General features: G+C 35.9%; 1 protein-coding gene across 1 annotated transcript in view; it reads left to right on the top strand.

The window, feature by feature from the left end:
• Positions 1–24,429, top strand: part of LOC150086009 (calcium-transporting ATPase sarcoplasmic/endoplasmic reticulum type-like) — a 516,950-nt gene that overhangs the window by 214,505 nt on the left and 278,016 nt on the right. The window contains 1 exon segment of the mRNA XM_090374328.1: positions 3,213–3,293. Coding sequence (XP_090230454.1) covers positions 3,213–3,293 — 81 coding nt within the window.

The raw sequence follows: 24,429 nt of genomic DNA, 5'->3' as shown, positions 1-24,429 counted from the left end.
GGTCTTGGATCAGAGTAGTACAAAAACTTTGGGAGGTGCATTATGGCCACAGAAGCCGATGCACAAACAACTAACAAAAAAAAAAAAAAAACCCTGTGGTTTGAGTGACTTGGGTTCAAGCCCGTGACTGTTAAATACAATGCTGTTTCTTGCATTCTTTTGATCTTGTGGACTCCTCTGACCATGTAGTTGTCCACCAGGAGTATAAACAGAAAATTTATTTAGGCCTGATGTAGCTGAGTGGACTGGGGTTCAAGCCTGTGACTACTAAATACAATTAAAATTTGTATTGATTGATTTATCATAAACTCAACTGACCTGGTGATTGTGCTGGAGTATAAAGAAGAAAATTTTTTTTTTTTTTTTTTTTAAATTATAACAGCATAAGTTTAAGAATATACAGTAATGGTAAGTATAATTATAAGATATTGATGCATATAGATATACAGGCAATCACTTCTGGAATCATATATCTACCATGTCCAGAGCCATTACTAAAATGAATGGGGAAATTGCTCTTCCAGATAACCCGAGCACCAACTTTATGTTCTTCAGTCATATACTGTTTACTTTCCTACAACAAAAATTTTCCACACTTTTGGCTATTAGTATAATACGAGAGCAGAAGTGTCTATTTCTATTCTATTTACTTTCCTAATTTCGCTTCCCATTAGCTAAGCAGCCAGACAATGACTTAACTATAGCTATAATACACAATATGTACACAAAATATATATATATATAGTGTGTGTGTGTGACTTAGAAATAGACCATTAATTAACCTAACTGCCTTCCTTTGAAGGGAATCTAGAAGTTTGAGAGAGGTTTTAGGGGTACTGCCCCAGATGTGGAACAACAATATTCCATGGTATGGCAGATTTGTACAGAGTAAGCAGCTGTTTGTAAGGAAAGTGGGGACCTGGGGGTGGTTGTGCAGGCAGATATGAAGTTCTCTGAGTAGTGCAGACGGGCTGCAAGAGTAGCTCATGGTGTATTGTCAATGATATATAGGAATTTTTCTAGCAGGAATAGGGAGGTGATTATTCCCTTGTATAAGGCAATGGTCAGACCACACCTAGAGTACTGTATACAGGTCTGGAGGCCTCATTTCAAGAAGGATGTAGAGCTGCTGGAATGAGTACAGAGAAGGGCAACAAGATTAGTGAATGGAACAAAGGGGTGCTCTTACAAAGAATGGCTTAAGTTTTGCAAATTACAGTGTCTGGAGACTAGGCACCTGCGAGGTGATCTGATTGAGGTGTATAAATCCTTAAATGGTTTTTGCATGCTCAATGCTGATGGGATTCTTCCTCTTTCTCAGAATAATTACCTGAGAAGGCATAAATTCAAATTGAGGAAAGAAAGATGTAGGATAGACATGCAAAAATTTGCCTCCAGCCAGCCAGCCAGCCAGCCAGCCAGCCAGTGGGTGGTTGGTTGGTGGAACAGACTTCCATCCCTTGTCGTGGAAGTTGATAGCCTAAATAAGTTTAAGGCTCAGCTGGACAGGTGTTTCGAACGAACAGAGGGGTGAAGTGGAAGTTTTTTTTTTTTTTTGGCTGATGCTACATAAGCTTGCTTTCTTGCATCAAATGCCTCTGCTAATGCTGAATGCTAAAAGTAGCACTGAGAGCAAAAGAGAAAATCCAGTTTTTTAGATGCACAGGAAGAAATATTTGTGATGTGCTTATGCCAAGACCGGTTAGAAGTCAGAGTAATACCTAATAGAAATATGTGATCTTGTCTAGAAATCTGAGTGTCATTGAAGATAAGTATAAGAACAGAAGAAACCTTTTTTGCAAGATGTAAGACAGGATTGAGTTTTAGACTGATTGAAATCAAATTTTTTTTTTTTTTTTTTTTGTCTCACTGGAGAACTTTTTTTCGATTTCAATAAATTAAGTTAGAGAAGTTATAAATGTGTTATGTTTTTTAAAACTAAAATGCCACAGTTATGAAAATAATTTTCTGTACTTTAAGTGTTCTATAAAAAGAATTCAGTGAAAAATGAATGATTATACAACCTTGTTATAGTCTTTAAATCTTGTTTTGTGAAAATTAGCCTGTCTTAAGTTAAAAAAAAAAAATTAAAATAAAAAATTTTTCCGATACAAAAGTTAATTTTATAATGGGTATAGTATTGTTGATCATGAAAAATAAATTAACACAAAGCATTCATATGTGGCTGCATTATAAAAAGTGGGGCTTGTGCATCTGGTGTTTAATGTAGCCTTAAAAAAAAGTTGAGTCGTGAGGTTTCATGAGCAAGCTAGCCACAGATTTGGACGTGTGTCCTATGATTTGGAAAGTGGAGATAAAGCCTGAACATCCTTATAGAAGTGTTGGGGGAGTGTACAATAAGAGCATATTGGTTTGTCAGGATTTATCACATAATTCTCCATTATGTCTTGATGAACAAGACTGATGATTGCTCTTTCTATGAAGAGCAGTTTCACCTTTCTGAAACTTGCAGTACAAAACATGGAAATGTCTCAGACATGTTCCAAAAACACCTTGGTTTTTATATTTCCATACACTCAGGTATGTGTTCACTTTGCTTATGATGTGGAACATGCATTTTTCAACAAATACAAAATATTTAAGCAGCTTTTCATCTTAGTAAACATATCCAAACAGAATGCTTAATGTCTGATCTTGTCTTCATCTGTAACGATGTGTACCGCCAGCAACCTTTTAAATGATTCTCTCTACAATTTTCAGTATGCCAGGCTTTATGCTGGTCTGATACTAGTATCAGACCAGCATAAAGCCTTTTTTGTAGATTGTGAATGAAATTCTTCACTGCTCAGCAGTTTTCTTGCTTACCATAGGCCTAGTCTTTATTACCTTGGTGCACGGAATATCTGCTGTGGGGGTTTTGCCAAACTTGTATGATATTTCCACTTAATTTGTATCATAGACTTTGTTTCTTTCATCCAAAAATGCATCGTGCTCTTTTGGCATCAATGTATGTTACCATTTCTGTTTACACTATGGCAGCACTGTAGGTTGCTACTGCAGTCAATAATAAAGGAGAATAAAAACTCCAAATTTAACTCTGTTTCTGTCACTGTTAGCACATATTGATTGTAGTGAACACATTTACAAACTTTTAAAGTTGTGAAGCTATTTTTGACTTACCTTGTATTAACCTCCAAAAGGTTACCCAATATTCTGTGTTTACATCTCTTAAAATAAATTTTATCTTTCAGTTGGAGACAAAGTACCAGCTGATATTCGATTAATGAAAATTTATTCTACTACATTAAGAGTTGACCAGTCAATTTTAACAGGTACGTATGTTACTTTTATTAGAATGTTGCAGTTTACACTTGGCAAGCAGGTATTAGGAACACTTCCCCACATAGAATTATAAAATACTGCAGTATATTTACTTTCTGTCTTGTGCTTCTGCACAAGACAGAAAGTAAGACAAAAGATATGTCTTTTGCCTGCAGTTTATTACTGCAGACTATTGCAGATTATACTTTGCATGGTATAGTAATTGTCCAGTAAACATGCCTGTAAAGGCATGGTACGAAAGGTAGTGGGGGAGATATGAATTAGAGCAGTCGTTCGCAAACTACTGAGATATACTGACTCTTTCAAAAATCAAAAAAGTTTATGGACTCCTTTAAAAAAAAAAAAAAGTTGCAGACTCCTTTATATAACATATGCATATATATATGTATGGTCGTCCACCGTTTCATGGACTCCCCCCCGTAACTGGTCTATTGACCCCAGTTTAGGAAACACTGAATTAGAGTATCATAAGAATGGCTTAAAATTTTTCAAGGATATGAACAAGATCCATGTAGTGTCTTTGTATACTTAGTATTGGACATTTTGCACCCTAAGTGACAGCCACAGAAAATCCTGTTACTCACCACTTAATTATCTTCCTAAGTCTGCATATGACAAGGAAATGGGCAAAATAACAACCCAGAGATCACTACTAGAAAACTGAAAAGGTTTGTTTGGTCTAATAAATCACAACCATATAAATGCATTATATGGTTAGAACTAGGATTTCTTCTGTAGATATCAAGAACAAGTTTCTTGATATCTTGTGTAGGAAACATGAATTGGAAGTGTTGCAAAATGTCAGGATAGTGTTTCTAATAATTTTAGCCACTGAGTGTTCATATTAATTAGCAAGATAGTTTCTAAATTAAACTTATTAAAAAAATAACATGGTTCAAGCATTAACTTGCAATAAATTACTTAGAGGAAGTGCTCATTTGACATTCTTACTAAATCTTCAGATTAAGATTAATCCCATCGCTATTCTGGTTTAATTATTAACAACTGTTAAATTAGATTTAACTAATGTATAAATCAGTATGGAGATAAATTAAAGGTGCACTGACTGCAGAACTGAAAGTTGCTTATCTAGCTTTGACTTAACCAAACACATCTGCTTTCCTATAGCAAATATTACAGACAAACTTAGATCTCACAGCTGTGAATGGGCCTACTGGCAATTACAGGTTTTGCATTCTAAAAGAATGTGCCCTGTATGGGAGACCCTCTTCTAGCAGTAGTATTTATTTTTATTTAGTGATCCCAGCCTTGGCATATTGCATTTATCCTCTGCTGAGCTGTCTCTTGGATATGTGGTTGCTATTCCTATAATTTGGGAATATGGCAGGGTGATGCTGGATAATTTTCACACACTCCTGACTGAATAGAACATTTCCTGTGTAACTGCAAAGAAATAAGGCCATTCCCTTCCAAATATCCAATCTAATTAATGTCAACATACACAGGGCAAGTTACATGAATAAGAAGTGCTTTTAAGCCATCTCTCCAACAATTCCATCTTCAGAAGGAAGTGTTATCAAGGGCCTCGACCTGTATGCCAGTAGCTCTCAAGATCTGCATCTTGAACTACACCAGAACTAGTTTAACTGACAACAGTTATCCTAATACAGTAACCTCTTAATTTATAAATACCATGTGTGTGTTTCTAAAAAAGTCATTCATAAAGTGAAAGTTTATAAATTGGGAACTGCGAGGATGTATTCCAAAAAATAAAACATTCATTTCCAAAAATGCATGACATTTGGGATAACTATAAGATTTATGATAGGGTGTCTCAAAAATATTGGTACAAACGTTTAGGGGAGGTAGGTAACATTTAAGGAATGCAAATCGCATAGGAACCCATAACCGGAAACGCCACCGTAAGTCGGTAGTCGCCGCACGAAGAGCATGCATCGATATACGAACAGTGAGCTGGCAGACATGCACCTAGTGTATGGATTAGCAGAGGGCAATGGATGAGCCACTCAACAAATCCCAGACAGACATGTATGTACTGGACCACCGTTTGTTTGCGCGTGTGCATCACAATTTGTGCGATTATGGGTCATTTAGAGGTAACAGGAGTAGTGCGGGCAGACCACGTTCGACGCGAACTCCCGCCATGGAAAAAAGTGTGTTGAATGCCGTCCAGAATAATCCTATTACCAGCACACGTGCTGTTGCCTCTGCGTTAGGAGTGTCTTTTTGCAGTGTACAGCGTGTCTGGCACGACGATTCCTTACACCCCTTTCATCTCCAAAGGGTTCGGTTACTGCTCCCCCAAGATCATCCTGCATGTGTGGCTTTTGCGCAGTGGTTTCTCGAAGAAAGTGTTCAAGACTTGAATTTTCCAGCCTGTGTTTTGTTCATAGATGAGGTTTCACTTGGGAAGGCTTATTCAATCAGCACAATGCTTGTGTGTGGGCTCACGACAACCCACACAGTGTGCGCCCTCATGCAGCACAACATTGCTCCGCAATAAATGTGTGGGCAGGTATGGTCAGTGACTGCTTAGTCGGCCCATACTTGTTGCCATCCCGCATGAACTCCCTAAATATCGGATCTTTCTTGAACAAGTTCTACCAGGGTTACTTGATGTGAGATGCAACATTTGGTTTCAGCATGAAGGGGTGCCTGCCCATTATGGAAGTTATGTTCGTGACCATCTAAACAGGCGTTTTGGGCATCGATGGATTGGCTGTGGTGGACCTGTTGCCTGTGCTCCCCCCCCCCAATGCTCACCTGATTTATCGAGCCTTGATTTCTTTCTGTGGGGGGCCCTCAAATCTATCGTGTATGAATCGCCTGTGGAGACGGAAATGGATCTCGTGGCGAGACTCGTCTGCGCTGCTGCTACTGTCAAAGAAACTCCAGGTGTGTTCGACCATGTTCGCCAATCCATGCTGCTTCGGTGTCATGCATGCATCGTGTCTCATGGTGAAACCTTCGAGCATCTGTTGTAACGTCATGAAATGCATCCATCTTGTACTCCATTGTTAATATTATGTCAAATAAATGTTTGCTACTAATTACTGTTTTGTGTCATTTCTGCTTCTTGTGCCTCTGCTACTGCTTTCCCGTGACATTTCTGGTTATGGGTTTCTATGCAATTCACATTCCTTTAGATGTTATCTACCTCCCCTAAACGTTTGTACCAATATTTTTGAGACACCCTGTATATATACTAACAACAGTTTAAAATTTTTTAACAAGATTTTAAAATATCTTTATTTAATGATATAAAAGTGCATTTGAGGAGACATGATTTAATTTAGTATATGAGTATATAAAAATGTTTTGCTTAAAAAAAATCATTATAGTGCTGCAGTTTAGTGAAAATACTTTAGAGTTTTGTACAGAGAATGGATTTTACTGTATAAAGTAGAAATTTTTCTACTCTACTTTTCTAGTCCATGCTTTCAACTGGTTAACCCCCCTCCCCTCCACATATTAAATCACTGTGTTATTATATTTACTTGCTGGAAACATGAAATGACCTTCATAAACAATATCAAACAATTTCCCTGGGCTCTAAATAAACTATTCTAAATACATTGTTTTGCTTTAACAGAAGTTACAGTTGGTAATTTCAGAGTTTTATTTTATTTTATTATTTTTTTCCCCCAAACATTTTTGGTGAAATTTTTAGTGTGCTGTATGTATGGTATTTGTTAAATTGTTCAATATGTTAAATGCAGTGCATAACTGCTAGCTTAGGGGGATTCACAGACTAATAGATTAACAGTAGCTGCAGGCAGAGGTGGAAATGATTCTTGCACTACTTCTATTGGCATGAGCAGCAGCCTCGAAAGCAAGTTTCTGGAAATTTTAGAAACAGCTGGGAGTCATGAAACAAGTAAATACATGGGCTGTGTTAAGAGTAACTAAGAGTAAGAACAGGTGCATGTATACTTGGATGTATACCATGATAGGAGTATAGTAAATAAATTTGATGAATTTGAAGTGCTGGTTAACACATCCAAGGCAGATACTGTTGAGATATCAGAGATGTGGTGTCACTCAGATATAAGGGATGCAGATTTGGAATTTGGGGAGTGCAGTGTGTACAGAAAGGATAGGAAGGGAGGAGGTGTTATACTGTTAGTTAAGAAACACATAAAATCTAAGGAAGTGTATCCAGTTGCCATAGATGGACAGTGCAATGTTCAGTCAGTTTGGTCTGACATTAGCACTTGGAAAGCAAAAATGAGGGTAGGAGTTTGTTATAGGCCTAATGACTCTGAGTGCAATGAACCATTATACAGAGAAATAGTAGGCTAGTAAATCAGTGTCTTATGATGGGGAAATTTTAAATTCCCATATATAGACTGGAACTTGTTGTTGGTCACTCGCACACTAACAAGGTTTTTGTGGAGTTATTGGATGATTGTTTTCTACAGCAGCATGTTAGAGAGGCAACAAGAGGGAGAGTAACGCTCTTGATCTGATTATCAGGAGTGATTATTCATGCATGAAGAATGTTCCTATCCTCTGTAATTTCATACAGAAATTCATGACAATTGTGAAAATTTGCAAGGATAAGCAAGAGGGCACAGAATCAATTTTTTTTTCTTTTCCAACCAATGTGATATTAAAACTCATGTTCAGAACAACTCTCCATTTGAATGTTGTCAAACTTATAAGAAATTAAACTTGCCCATAAAAGAGCACAGCAGTCATATAAGATTAAGTAATATTCCAGCAAGTGATGTGGACTTAAATCATGGTGCTGCATGATTTCAATTTGAAAACAAACCCAGAATGCTAACAAGTTACTCTCCAAAACGTAAAGGAAGAAATCCAATGAGTTACACCACATTCAGACAGTTCTTATTGTCTGAATGTGGTGTTATTAACAGAAGTTTGGATAATGCCCTCCCCTTCATCTGGTTAGCGCTAACAAACTGGTCACACAGCAGGCAGTCTGCTCCCCCAATTCAGTAGCAGTGCAGCCCTTTTAAATTTATAGCTCAGTACCCCATTAAATATCACAACCTCTCTGCTCATTGATTGACAGTAGTAATGTGGTAATCTGAGATCAGTCTGGATAGTAGCTAAACGACAATAGATCCAGTAAAAAATCCTTTCCCATCCATCCATAAGAATATCCACAACTCTCATTTAGTGCAGCAGAGTCCAGATTTATAAGCAGAAGAAAGGCAAAATGTGCCTTCCCTTCTGCTTGCAAAACTTAATTGTCAGTTTTGAATTTATAGTTGGGGGAATGTGATCACCAGACTTCTTATGGTTATCATTTAATCAGCTAAGTGTTTGTGTGTTGTACTCACGTGAAAAACAAGAATTAATGAAGGTAAATGACAGGTGCATTGGCCACAAATTGAAAGTTGCTCTGACTGAGCAAAACACACCTGCTATCCTATATCAATTATACCAGACAAAAACTTGATCTCATAGCTCTGACATTTAGATGAGTATGCTTTCAGTTCCAGGGCAGATTGTATTTCTAAAATTCATTTTTGGCCTCTACTTTCAATATTGTATTCTATAGAATGCACTTTTATTCAGTTTTTGTTTATTAGTTTGTATTGCATCTATTATATAAAAAATTAATCACAAATTTTAACTATTCTTGTTCAGAGTACATCTGCTATTTTTGTGTGCTCTGTTATTATTGTATTTCATATATATGATATATACATCTGTGAATAAAAAAAGTTGTAGGCCTGATTCAGACATTGACTTGGAGTTATTACTTTCCTTTTTTAGAGTTGATGTCTATCTCAGTAGTATATATTTGCAATTTTGTTAAAAGTTTATTTTCTTATTGGTATTATTTCTTATTCCTTGTTAGTTTCTATACTGGAATATTGGTAAGTGGAAGTACAGGAAGCAAGTTCCTGTACTTCTGCCCCAATATTTTTATGTTTTGGTAGAAAATTAACTTTGCATCATATATAACAGTTATGAACTCTTTCCCTTAAGAAAAAAAAAAAAAAAAAAAAAAATCTCAGATCGTCTCTACCATGACATGGGGAGCCAACAGACACCCCTGACATTTTTAGCATTAGTAGAGGCATATGATGCAAGAAAGCAAGCTTATGCGGCATCAGACAAAAAAACCGCTCCCATTTCACCCCTTCATTCGTTCCAAATATCTGTCCATCTCAGCCTTAAATTTATTTAGGCTATCAACTTCCACAACAACAATTAACTACCCACTAGCTAAATGCAAACTTCTGCACATCTATCCTATAATTGTCTTTCCTTAATTTGAATTTATGTCCTCTCAAGTGATTATTCTGAGCAAGAGGAAGAATCCCATCAGCATATCACCTCATCGGTGCCTAGTCTCCAGACACTGTAATCTGCAAAATTAGAGCCTTTCTTCGTAAGAGCAACCCTTCGTTCCATTCACTATTATTTCATTATTTTAAATAAATATTATTATTTAATCTAGTCCTGTCCTCTGAAGTGTAGGAATTTCACCATCTGTCACTCATGTGGAGCAGTCTGGGTTTTAGTTTCATCAATGACTGGAGGAATTTCTAAAGGCTTCTTCAGTCGAGAGTGTAGTGGAACCCATGAGTTATTCTGTATTTTTCAGCTTTCAAAACATGCAAGTTGGCTCATCAACATACTGTACAATTGTAATACACAATGGTATGATATGCTTTAAGTCACTGTGCCCAAAACTCAATAGCAAATAGTACCTTTTAGTTATGGTTCTCTGGTACATGAAGATGCCAAGAAACTTATCCTCATAAAGCTGAATACTACCAACACGGTGTACTCAGCATAACCCTGAAAGCTTATGAGCCCTCCTATCATATTGTCACTCTGTGTATAGATGCAAATGAACCTCAGCTTCATTGATTTTTAAGAGAAAGATATGCAACTGTGCTTCTAAAATTTGAACCTTTTTTTCCCCCCTATACAAATCACGTGCATCATTTCTGATCTCTTAATTTAAAGTTTTATAAGTAAACCTAATGAAAATAATCATACCAGTATCAGATTGCAGGAGTTGATGTACAGCTGGAATGTTTATCTAAATGGCACATTTTGAGAGATTTCCCAATAGTATTCAATTATCTGTAGCATCTCAGATTTTCAGAGAAATTAAATATATCTGATCGATAAAAAACACTCACTGTAGTGCCAGTCTTTCTCCCCCCACACACACACATTTCCCCCTGAAATCTGGTAAATCCTAGGTTTTACCAATTTGTTTTGGTAGAAGTCTAAATACTTTCCATTATTTGACTGGAGTAAACCTGAAATAACACATTCCACTTTATTTCAGACTTTCACTGCTCTGATACAATAAATCCTAGTATTTAACAATTTGCATTTATAAAAACCTGCTTGATAATCTCATTTTCAAATTCTTTTCTTTTCTTTTATGACTGAAATACTGCATATTAATTGCTCTGAATATAGTAAATATATTATCCATGCAACTTTACAGGAATAGGAGCTGTATCTCTCCTGTGTTGTTTAAAAACTGGGAAAAAAAAAAAAAAAAGTCAGTTAAACAAGAACTTATTATTACTTGCCTTACACACGCTCTGATTTTCAATTTTCCAATTTTTAAACAACGACATAAGGAGGATATTCTATGTGACAGGAGAGCCCCCCCCCTGCAAAGATTTGCCTGCTCGAGATGCAGGTTAACATTTTCACAGCACACATGCCCTCACCGAGACATTTGGGATACATGTCAGTACTAGTACAGTGTGCAGGACTTGGCATTATATGGGTTGTGCAGCTGTCCACAAGCCACTAATCACTATAAACTCATGCCAGGTGCTATAGTTTGATGTAAGGCTTGCTTTCCTTAACTGAATGCCAGTGGAAGCTCTGCGGAGATAGTGTTGATGGTCTGTGGCTGTTTTTCTTGGTTTGACCTGGAAACATTGGTTATTTTGAGCAAAACCACGAATGCTGATGTCTGTTTAGTTGCTCTTGTGTGAGAGAGAGACTGCCCAAAAAATAGTTTGGCTGTTTTTTAGGCACTCTGAGCTGGTTGCTACTTTGGAGGCTGATTGGTGGAAAATATCAAAGGACATTTACAAGAAACTGGAGAAGTGTTCCATGGAGACTAGTCTGTCATAAGGGCTAAAGGTTTGAGCACTTATTAGTTTTCCTGTAAGTAAAGGTTATTTATAGATATGCAGTTTGCCAGACATTAATAATAGGGCAGTGTATGCTAAATATTGTCAATTTTGTTACCCAGGCAACCTTGTGAGGACAGTAGATACAAAATGTGGCTATTAAATAAGAAGACTGTGCATGCAGCTACTATATGCCAGGTGGCACCTCTGAAAGGAAGGTACAGCAGTTGACCTTGATCTTTCCCTAGTTGGCAGCCAAATCGTGTTCTAACACATTCATTTTTTTTTTTTTTTTTTTTGCAATGAGAGAGGTTTTTATTACCTTGTGTTTTTGCAGTTTGCTGGAAAAATGACAGACAAAAGAATCGAACAATGATTCAACCTCAGATTTTTAACAGAACTAAAGGAAACCAACTGAAAGTTGAGTTGTTCAATCCAGCTTTTGTGGAGAAGATACTATGTCAAGAGCTCACATGTTTGAATGTCACAAACGATTTTTATAAGGAAGAGGGAATGTGGAAGATGAACAGCCAGGCCATCTGATTTCCTGAAAACTGATGAAAATGTGGACCAGGTAAGGACATTGATTAGAAGTGATTGTCATTTAAGCATTTGAATGGTTGCATCAGAACTCAATATGAACAAAGAAATAGACAAATTTTAACTAAAAATTTAGGCATGAGAAAACTGTGCGCTAAGATAGTGCCAAAACTTTTGAATGAAGACAAAGAATGAGAAGACTCCAAGTTTGTGAAGATGTTTCGAAAAAGAATTGAAGATCCAGACTTTCTGAGTACTGTAGTTACTTGCACTGAAAGTTGGCTGTTCCAGTATGATTCAGAAACTGAAAGATAGTCAGTGCAATGGAAGATTAAACAATCCCTCAGACCAAAAAAAGAATGTTAAAATCAAAAATGAAAACCATGCTTCTTGTTTTCTTTGATGTTAAAGGAATTATTATGACTGAATACGCCCCACAAATCAGACTGTCAGTAGTCAAATATACTATATTGAAGTTCTGGCAAGGCTGTGTGAAAATATTTGAGGGAAGAGACTTGAATCATGGAAGGATGGCTGACACTCCATCAAGACAATACTCCAACACACAAAGTCCCCCCCCCCCCCCCGTTTGCCAATTTCTGCACAAAACAAACATGCAAATATTTGATAGTGGCATATTCTTTTGGCCTTAAACTTTAATATTCTTTTCAAAGGTTGCATTCAACAGTGCAATCCTTTTCTAAGATATTTTCATAGATTTTACCTGGTATACTAATGAGATGAAATTCCTCGACTTGCAGCATTGTTTTATTTCCCTTTATACAACTAATACTGATACAGTTAATGCCTTACTCCAGTCTTTGTAACTTTTCTTTGGTTTTAATTTTTGTGCAACTGAATTGAATAGCAGTGCACAAAAATTAAAAGAGAAATAAGATTAATTAGTTTTATGGAAATTAACATACAATAATTTGCCATTCAATTCAAAATCTGATTTGTCTGTCCATTGAAATACTCTGCTTCCATAAGCCATGGTCGTGCTGTAGCTTCTTGAAAAGATAGTATATGCTGTGGTGTGATGATTATTTTAATTTTCTGTTTTATTCTCTGTTAGTTTTGTTATTTTTATTTAATTGCAGTATTATTTATTTTATATTCTTTTATTTTATACACATTGAATTAGCATTGCATTAGCAACACCTGCCTAATATTTCATGGGTTGCTTTTGCCCATAGACTCCAAGGAGTTGCAGGAGTTACACCTAATAATAAATTTTCTGTAATAAAAGGAAATAAATGTGTTAGCATGATACTACTGTGTTATTTGAGTACGTACTGTCACTTGATGTTTTACTAATTTTATGTATAAAAGGGGATTTGGATGAAGCATGCATTATCCTAAAATGCACTATTCATAGTAACTGCAATAAATATACCAACCCATATATATATATATATATATATATATATATATGACAATATCTTTAAAAATGAAAAAAAATTGTATATTTAATATAAAATAAAATACACTTGATAAAAATATAAATATATGAATTTTTTTTTTAAACAATATTAATGAAGGAGAGATCCATATTCATTGTGTTCAAGGCTGTGAACCTTGGATGGAGTGAAGTTTTGTCCATTGCTCCTGGGCCATGCATGTATGGAGGATAACTCCCGTGGTCTTTTAAACATTGAACTGTTATTCTACTGTGTTATTTAAGGATGTACTGTCACTGTAAAATTGCACTGTTGACAGAGGATATGGTCACCTTTGAAAGCTTTGTTGTTTTAACTTCATAAATTTTATCTCTGTTATTATCAGTGTATTTTATTTTTTATATTGAATATAAAATAACAGGCAGTTTTATTGTCTTTGTCCTGTGTATAGTTTTTCATTTTTATTAAAGATGTTTATCTATTTTATTAAAAATATGTATAGGGGCCGGTGTATTTATTGCAGTGGTTCTTTTCTTGACCACCAAAACTTATTTCAAGAAGTAAACTACTAATTAGTGATCCGTTGTGTCATATAAATATGCTGGTTACTATTGCTTTCCAGTGTCAGATGATAAGGCTTTTACCCTATGTTTATATACAGTTTGTTTATAATAAATTTTTATTTGTAAAAGGTAATCACTGTTAAAACAGTGATTACATTTTATAATTAGGCTTATACAAACCAGTATTGATAGGTTTGTTGGACTAAGTTATCAAAATACTTAAAGAGCTATTTGGAAATTACATGCCACCCATCCTACTCCTCTAACACTACTCCAATTCAAATTACTTTTTTTTTTTTTTTTTTTTTGTCTATAATGTAATATTTATGTAACTATTCTTCCTGTAACCTATGATGAATCAATGTTTTACCTGATTCTCTCTTGACTTTATGAAATTTTTTGAATGGTCCCAAAGTGTAAAAATTCCCTCATTTAATTAAATGGCCCTGAGTGCCAGTGATATAGTGACCAGGTGATTTTCTAGCATTTTTCCTAGTGTAAGTACCAACCTTTCTAACTTCAAAAGTTTTGCTGCCACTGTACTATTGACCACTTCCAACCACAATGCTCTCATTTAATAGCAGTATATTGCTATTTTTATTTTTCTTTCTCGCTTGGTCACTGGTTGGCACCGCTCCTGCCTCCACGTGGCGGGGCCGGTAACCCGGGAAGGGAGTCCATTCCCGGGGCGAAAAGGAGCAGTTATGGTACACTTAAATTCAGTGCATACTAGTCTCACTTACTCCACAGACTGGTGTTTCAGGATGATCATTGCACTACTGGTGCAAAAAAAAAAAAAAAAAAAAAAAGACAAAGGGCCAATACAAACCAACTCCATCCTTCTACAGTCTTTATTTTACATTCTCTTGCAGATCAATTGATCAATAGCCTTTTGCCCTTTGTGTAATACGTGCTTGGAGATTATAGTAGAACACCTAAAATGGTTTTCAGGTTAAAATCAGAAGATATACTTATAGAAGCCTCCCATTACAGACATTCAGAATAGTGCTGAATGTTGTAGTATATGGTAGAATTCCAGACATCACATGTGACTTTGAACATTTCAAAAATCCACTAATGGAATGGAATTGGTACCTGTTAAACAGCACAGAAGAAGAAATAGTCAAATAGTCCAAGAATTAAAGAATCATTCATCAACTCTTCCAACTATAGTGTAAGCTGATTATTTCATCTGCCACTTGAAACTGTACATTCAAAATGTTATGTGGTGTGCTACAAATGCTAGAAACTTGGGCATTCACAAATATTATACAGGAGATTAGTCATATGCACCTTGTGTGGATCAAAGGAGGACTTGCACAATGATTTATAAAACTGCAGTAGAACCAAAGAGTGTGAGATGTAGAAAGGGAGTGGTGGATTTGGAAAATGTAAGGTTGAGTACAAGGTTATATATTAAGAATCCAAAAAAGCACATATTTAAAAAAATTTCTTTCATATGTGACACAAATCACTCAATACTTCCAGATAACTTCATAGTAGACTGGGCCAGATTTCTGCTCTCACATCATGAACTCAAGTAGACCAAGCAAATAATACACCTATAACTATTCTGCCAGTTTCAAACATTCCTGTAGAACAGAAATTAAAAACCACATATGGTGGATGTAGAGCAACCCTGCACAGAAGCTATTGAGTTGGATGTAAATGATGTCATAGACACAAGACCAGTCTTTCTCCCCTCATCCCCAGACAAAAGAAATGAGAGAGAGAGAGAGAGAGAGAGAGAGAGAGAGAGAGAGAGAGAGAGAGAGAGAGAGAGAGAGAGAGAGAGAGAGAGAGAGAGAAGTCGTGTTGACATAAGTAGTTAAATCTGTGGAAACAAGCAGAAGCAAGTAAAACTAAATAATGGGAAACTGTATTACAGAAGTAAGTTGAAGCCATTGCAGTGAGAATCCTGATGGATGAAAATCACTCTTAATTTAGTGTCCTAATCTGTCACTCATCTGTGCATACTGGCATCAAGATATGGAAGATCTCATAATGCAGCTCCCATCCCATATTGTATTTTTGGGGATTTTAACAGGCATCATCCATTATGGGGATATCAATAACAGGAAAAGGACAAATAAGACAGAGAAATTTGTATTTACAAATAACTTAACTCTCTTGAATACATGTTCATCTGTCTATTTGGATAATTTCAGTGATTGCTGTTACCTATTGCTGATTATCATCATACCCCCCATTATAGAATTATCAGTTATAAGTTATTGCTATCCAATTGCACAAGTTAAAGATAACTGCACAAAATCTTACACAAAGGTAAGATTGGAAATTTATAAAAGCAAACTGAGATAAGTACGAGACTCGTGCAGTATTAGAAGAATATAAGATGGAAACAACTGCATATATATATATTGAAAAGTTATCAGTGCGCAGCAAAGGTGGAATTACATACAGTATAGGTCATTGTAGAATTGATGACTGTCAGTACAACAAGAGAAAATAAATCATTTTCTTGAAATCACTTTCAAAAGTGCCTTATACATGAAAATCTTGTGCAGCAAGACTTGGTCTTGGATCAGTTTGAATTTATGCCCCCTCACCTGAGGGGGCATAAATTCAAATTGAGGAAAGGCAGTTATAGAATAGATGTGTGGAAATTTTCCTTTAGCCAGAGGGTGGTTGATTGCTGGAACAAACTTCCATTTGTCATTGTGGAAGTTGACAGCTTAAATGAATTCAAGGCTGAACTAGACAGTTTTGGAGTGAATGGGTGGGTGAAATGGGAAGGTTTTTTTTTTTTTTTTTTGGCTTGATGCTATATAAGCTTGCTTTATTCCATCATATGCTATTTTCTAATTTCTAGAAAGGTAGATCAGCATTGGACCTCATGGTAAAAGTGGAATCTAATATTTGCAATGCCTTATCACAATGTGCTTTGATACATTTCATTTTTATTAGCAAGTGGCCAATGCCTTTGATACTGTGTAGCAGTGTTGGAGTCTTATAAAACTTTTAGAATTTGGAGCTTTGAGGCTGTTTACCAAAATTTCTATAGCAGTTTTTATAGCTGAAAACTTTAAGGCCATTATACAAGTAATTATGCAATCTTCTGACTTTATGCATGGTGTTTGATGCTTAGCCTGATTTTATTTGCAGTTGAATAAGCCACATAATGGTAGAAATACCACACCATGTGGAGAGTTATATTTGTATACAGATAACCTAACTGTATCATATAACTCCTAAAATAGGTGATCAATTCAGTAGTACTTAAAAAAAAAAATTCAATAAATAAAATAAAACTGTGGACAGAGAAAATTAAATGTAGAATCTCAATTGTAGTTGCAGAAAACAGACCTGGAAATAGGAATCTGATAAAAACTTATGCTGGTTGAACATAGTATTCTATTTCTCGGACTCACAATGGATATTGCATTTCTTGAAAGAAGAGATCAGATTGTAACATTGGTATTGACAATTGTGTTAGTAGTTTCAGGATTCTTCAACAAGGAAATTTGTCCTACACTGACTTTTAGTTAGCACTTCTAAATCTTTGTTCAGGTGTGTGTGTCCGTCCAAAATTGCACTATTTAATAAGTTAGTTTCCTTTTGTGTTAACAATTGTGTTGATCAGTATTATCAAAGACTCGCTAATTTAGTTCATATATAGTCACAGTAGCTATAATCACATGACCTAACAGTTTTAAACTTTGGTAAAAACTTATAGCTGTGAGGCAGAGGTTCAACGTACAAAATATCAGTTCTGGGTATGGACATAGTGATCCTGAGAACTAAATTTGTTATTCTTGGATGGATTGCAAGCTTTTGAGAGGTTCAGCTGCACTTCATTCTGAAATGGATTTATTTCAGTTTTGATTCTTGAAAAGCAAGCTTATCTGATAACACCAAGAATATTTATAATATTAAACAGTTGACGAAAATATCTGATTTTGGAATGTTACCATTGTTTAGTTCTTTAGAAAACTTATATTAAAATATAAATGCACAAGGCATAATATGATATGAGCTTAAATTATACTATAAAATATCGGTGTAAATACACCATAGATAGATCATAAAAGAATATGAGATAATTAAATTTGATGCCTTTACACTACGATAGTTTTTCTTTCATGAGCTATCTATGGTGTTTTTAGAAAACTTAACTGTTATATTTCAAGCTGTCAAATGAAGGATTTTTATAAAAAATACTACAAAATTGTTTCTTAATTGAGCTAACCTTATGAGTGATGTGTTCACATTCTGTATTAAATGGGTGGCAGAAAGGCTACAGTAGGAGATTTTTTAATACATTAGTGGGAATTCTAGCAAAGTAATTTTGATAGCACTTGTTTTATAATAATGCCACCAGTGTTAAGGGGTAGGCAGATGATTAGTATCAGTTGCACAGTGCAACAGTGATTAGGAGCCACAGGGTTTTGCTGCACTTGACAAAAAAAGAAAAATAAATAATAAAGATTAATAATAAAAATAAACAGTGTGTTCCCATTCTCACACAGGTAACTATCCAGCTGACCTCTGGATATCCCTAAACTTTCAGCCCTAATAGCCCATGGAGGGAGATAACTTATTTCAGTAATTCACGCCGACTGGGCTAGCCCGGTGGGTAAAGTGCCTGCCTGGCAACCCCAAGGTCGCGGGTTCAAATCCCTCCTCGGGCTTGGATCAGAGTAGAAAATGTAAAAACCTTGGTCGGTGCAATATGGCCACAGAAGCCAATGCGCCAACAACTAACAAAAAAAAAAATATATATTTTCCAAAGAATCTCTTTCCCAGTAATTTTAATTTGACTTTCCAGTTATGGAATAATTTATAACAGTGAAAATTTCACCTTTTTTCATTTTACTATCCCCTCTGAGCCTTACAGGCCTCAATCAGGTCTCCTTAAAGACACCTGGTTGTCAAGCTTTGTTGTCCACTTATTCAAAGTATTTCCTTATACCAGGGGCCCTTTTGCAGATCTTGCCAAGTGGGTTGCCCATCTTAACACTCCCTAAGAGCTCAGTGTCTGTATTTTAAGTGTTGTCTTACAATTGCTTCATGCTGCAGGATTATTCCACTGTATCTCTACCAAGTATATGTTTGATAAATCATTGATATGGGCCTTCCTTGCTGCCTGAGTGCAGTGCTTTGAGAACATCACATCCACCTATCTCATAAATCCCCATCCTTTTTTCCTCTAGTCCTTTTTAATTCAACTGCATCAAGTGTATGAACTATTTTGGGTTTGCCATTCTTCAAGTGCATTTTGCTGCATTAAAACATAGCTGACACTTCTAATCATCCATACAGTCTATCCAAGTCATTCTGAAGGAGTGCTGCTTGGTGATGGTCATTAATCACTCTCCCGATCTTCACATCTGTAAATTTTGACATCATGCCTTCCATCCTTTTGCCAATGTCATTTGTGAAAATCAGAGACAGTAGGTCCAAGAACTGGATCCTTGGAGCACAACTTATGTTTTGCCAAACTGAAGAGTAACCATTAATCACAATCCTCTGCTTCCAGTACTGCAGCTACAGCGATCTATCATAAAATCTTACCCATGATTCTGGCATGTTCTAGTTTATACAGTAGCCTCTCATGAGGGACTAGGTCAAATGCTTTGTTAAAATCAAACTAAGCAATGTTAAAATTATTTTCCATTATTTTCCAAATAGCCAACCAGATTAGTTAAACATGATTTTCCCTTAAAACTCTTGTGTAGCCTTCCATTTTTATCTAAATGGCTCTATGTTGCATTTTTTATCATTGCCTCCATTATTTTTCCTACCACTGAAATTGGACTGATCAGTCTGTAGTTGGCCACTTGATCTTAGAATCACCTTTATGTATTGTGATACATTGCCCTTTGTCAAGTCTCTCCTGAATTCAACAGTGTACTCATAATTAACCTTAATGGTTCAGTGCACTCTCTTGCCACATCCCTTAATTACTGGGTATATGCGATGAATACCAAGAGCTGTATTTGCCTTTAGGCATTGATCTTTAGGCTTCAGCTGTAAAGATCAATGCAAAGTTTGGTTGTTCAAAGTTCAAATTTGTTCAGTTCATCAGCAAAATCAGTTGGGTTATCAAATGTGCTGATTCTCACCTGAAGTCCTTTGGAAAATTTTATTTTGCAACCTTAATAAATATTAACTTCACTAATTTGTACTGCAGTGGGCAGGGGTAGCCCAATTTCTGGGGAACCCTATTACAAGTTTCCATTTTATGCAATTCTCTTTGCAGATTCTCTAAGAAATTGGTTGATGAAGTTCTTGTACTGTTTGGAGATCTTGTGTTTTTTTTTTTTTTTTTATGCACTATTTGTCTCCAACCAATCACATTGCACAGACGGTTTGTACCACAATTCTGCTGCTGATTTCTGACTCGTATCATCTTTAAAAACTTATTACTGTTCTTTCTGAAATACCAGCAAATTCAGCTACTTTGTTAACCAGGTCATTTAGACCTGGCAAATGCTGTCACTCCTTGCTATTGACAATGCTGTCAATAGCAAAAGATGCTATTGCCCTCAATAGCATCTTTTCTGTCCTCTTCCCCATCTTTCCTGATGGAAACCTTGTTTTTTCAGCCACAGCTGTTATACTTTTGTACTTGGTGTCAAAGTCTTCTATAACCCTGCTGATGAATTGAATATGTATTTCAAGATGAGGAGAGGCTGTGCGAGTGAGGCTGAGGCAGATGAAATTAGCAAGAAACAAGTAAGCCTAAAGGCAAGTAATTTTGAGTTAGGTGGCCAGAGAGTGCATTGAATCATCGAGGTTAATTATAAGGGCATCATTGTACTTGAGAGATTTCTCTGTTTTGGAAAAGTGCCAATGTATCACCAATATATAAAGGTAGTTCTAAGAGGGAGGCGAGTAACCAGCAAACCTGGTTAGTTCACTGGTAAGGAAAATCTTGGAGGCAGTATTAAGAGTGCAATTCTGTACATTTAGATAAAAATGGTTCTGAAAAGCATGCAACATGGTTTTGTTAAGGGAAAATTGTTTAACTAACCTGGTAAGCTATTTTGACACAGTTACTTATGAATGGTGAATGGATGTAGTGAACAATTTCTTCATAGTTTTATGGGTTTTAGCAAGGCATTTTAACTCATTCCTTTGTGAGAGATTACTGTGTAAGGTGGAATGTCTTTGGTAATGCTAGAAAACTCCTAAGGTGGATTGTACGGTAGCTACAGGGCAGAGGGTTGGAGTTAATGGATGTCCTTTGGATTGGTGTAACATCAGAAATGGGTTCCCCCAAGGATCAGTTCTTAGGCCACTGTTGTTTCTGAATTTCATAAACGACATTGATGAAGGGATAGTGGATGTGATATCAAAATTTGCAAATGTAAAGATTGGCAGAGTTGTTAATGATCAGTGCAAAGCAGAGCTGCTTCAGTATGACTTGAACAGGTTTCAAGAATGGCCAGAAAAGTGAGTGCTATGTTTTAATGCAATAAAATGAAAGGTCTTACTTACACTTAGGGAATATCAACTCCAAAATACTTTTGGTGGGGTTGAATTAAAAAAAAATAGAGGAAGGAATGGATCTGGAAGTTATGATTTGGGTAGATATAAGTTCTCTGAGTAGTGTAAACAGTTGGCTGGGAAAATCTATGGTGTCCTATCAATAATTTATCGAACAATATTGAAAGATTATGATCTCCCTATAGAAATTGGGAGGTCATAATCCCCCTGTATAAGGCAATTGTACAACTGTACTTGGGATATTGTGTCCAGTTATGGAGACCTCATCTGAAAAAAAGACATTGAGCCTTTTGAAAAAGTCCGAAGATGGGCAACTTTCATGGTAACATTGGCAAAGAGGGCAACCGTATGAGAGAATACTGATTATCTGGTATCAGAGCTTGGCAAACAGTCACCTTAGATGAGACCTAATTGATGTTTATAAGGCTCTGAGAGGGGTTAGTAAAATGAATGAATGCAAAATGTTTCAGAACTAGGGCTATATTTAAATTGCAGGGAAGAGATTTAGACTAGATCGTAGAAAGTTTTCTTTTAGATAATGAGTTGCTGATTGCTGGAACAAGTTGCCTCCATAGGTAGTTAAGGCTGTCAGTTTGAAGAAATTCAAAGGTCAACTGGATAGTTATCTATGCGAGGAGGGAAGCCTAATATGTTTATTTTCTTATGTACTTTTTACGTTTATTTTTTTCAGTGCAGCAAAAGCCCATGTAGCTTCCTTGCACCATATGGTAATTACTAATAGACTAACCTGTTATATGCTCACAAGTAATTGATTTTTTGTTTGGTGTGTGTATTTCTAAACTTCTGTCCTTAAAAACACTTAGTATTTTAAACAAAAGCAGTGGTCTTCTTTAAAACCCACAACTTTTAATTCTCTCTGACTGAAATCAAATGCATTCTGAAGCTCATACTCTCACTACCACATAGAGGTAAGCACAGTCATATCCCAGAAGTGTTTCTGTGTGAATGATTAAAACTAATTATTGTCAGCTGTGGTTTGCAGAAAGCTGACAATGTATATAATTATAAGCACATATCCTAAATGTGTAATTGTTTACTTTTATGTAGCAGTTTTAAGTTATGATAAATTTATTGTGCATTTTTCCTTTACAAGAATTCGTGTAAACTTTGTATTGTCAGTGTATATTTATAACCCAGCCAATTTTGTATAAAAATCACAGGAGACAGTATAGAACTAAGTTAGTATTAGTAATGGCCAGATGGTGCAAGGAAGCCTATGGCTTATGCTGCACCAGCAAAAAAAAAAAAAAAAATAGAAAAAAGAAAATAATAATAAAATAACAAAAAATACATAAAATAATAATAGCATTAGCAAAAGTACATGATGCAAGAAAGCAAGCTTATATAGCATCAGCCAAAAAAAAAAAAAAAAAAACCTTATTTCCCCCCAGGGTTTCTTTTAAATAAAAATTAATAAGAGAAAAAGTTTCTTTTTTTAATAAAAATTAATAAGAAAAAAGGAGAAAGGATCCAACTGACCTTTGAATTTCCCCAGACTGTTAGCCTTTACCACCCCATGTAGGTAACTTATTCCAGTAATTTATAATTCTCTGGCTAAAATAAAACTTCCTGCAATCTAGTCTAAACAACTCCCTTCATAACTTGAAGTTAGGCTTCCAGAATCATTTATAACTGAAAATTTTGTCCTTATTCATTTTGCTTATGCCTCTCAGAGCCTTAACACCTCAATCAAGTCCCCTCTAAGGTGCCTAGTTTCCAAGCTCTGCAACCCACATGTTTAATTCTTTCCTTATATGGGCACCCTTTTGCCAGTCTCACCAGACAGACCTGTCTTTGGACCCTTTCAAGAAGAGCAATGTCTCTTTTTTAGGTGCGGTCTCCATACTTGAACACAGTATTCCAAGTGTGGTCTAACAATAGCCTTATATAATGGGATTATGACATCCTTATCTGTACTAGCAATTGTTCAATAATTCATCAATAGGACACCATGGGCCACCCTTGCAACCAGTCTACAATGCTTGGAGAACTTCATATCTGACCGTATCATAATACCAAAGTCCCTTTTCTCCACTACCAGCTTTAGTTCAACTCTGCCAAGTGTATAAGTTATTTTGCGGTTACTGTTCCCCAGGTGCAATACCTTACATTTTGCTGGATTAAAGCATAGCTACCATTTTTCTGACCATCCCTGAAGTCTATCTAGGTCATTCTGAAGAAGCTCTGCTTGGCGGCAATCATTAACTACTCTACCAATCTTTACATCACTGCAAATTTAGACATAATGTTCTCTATCCCTTCATCGATTTCATTTATGAAAATCAAAAACAACAATGGTCCTAGAACTGAACTTTGGGGAACCCCCCACTTCTTACATCAACCCAATCTGTGGAATAGTCGTTTATCACAACCCTCTGCCTCCTGACCCAAAGCCACCCTGCTATCCATCTAAGGATTTTCCCTGTGATTCCAACCTGTTCCAGCTTATAAAGTAACTGCTCATGTGGGACTGAGTCAAATGCTTTGTTGAAATCCAAATAAACAACGTCTGAATTATTCTCTAAGTTCAGCTCTTGAGTGACCCTGTCAAAATAGCGAACCAGATTAGTTAAACATGATTTTCCCTTTACAAAACCATGCTGAGTATGCTTCAAAATTCTATTTATATCTAAATGATCCTGAATTTCACTTTTGATCACTGTCTCCCTGATTTTTCCTGCTACTAAATTAGACTGACTTGCAAGTAATTTTCTACTTCACTTAGAACCACCCTTAAATATTGGAGATACACTTTTCCAGTCCAATGGAATCACTCCCGAGTCCAGTGATGCTCTCATAATTAGCCTCAATGGTTCAATACGTTCACTTGCCGCCTCCTTAAAATTGTTGGGGAAATGCTATTAACCCCAGGAGCCTTACTAGCTTGTAGGTTAGAAAGTTTTTTTCATTAAATAAACATGTGAAATTTCAAAATCATTAATTACATTTTTTTTTTCCCAACTTAACTCCCAGAATTTCTCATTGACCTGAAGGATTTTTCTTCTGTAAATATCGATGCAAAGGTAACTGTTTGGTTCATGTGAAATTTCA

This window comes from Mastigoproctus giganteus, chromosome 5 (genome assembly GCF_048544385.1).
Source record: "Mastigoproctus giganteus isolate SK-2022 chromosome 5, ASM4854438v1, whole genome shotgun sequence".
Taxonomy (NCBI): Eukaryota; Metazoa; Arthropoda; class Arachnida; order Uropygi; family Thelyphonidae; genus Mastigoproctus; species Mastigoproctus giganteus.
The sequence above is the reverse complement of the archived record's forward strand: the minus strand, read 5'-3'. Positions and strand labels throughout refer to the sequence as shown.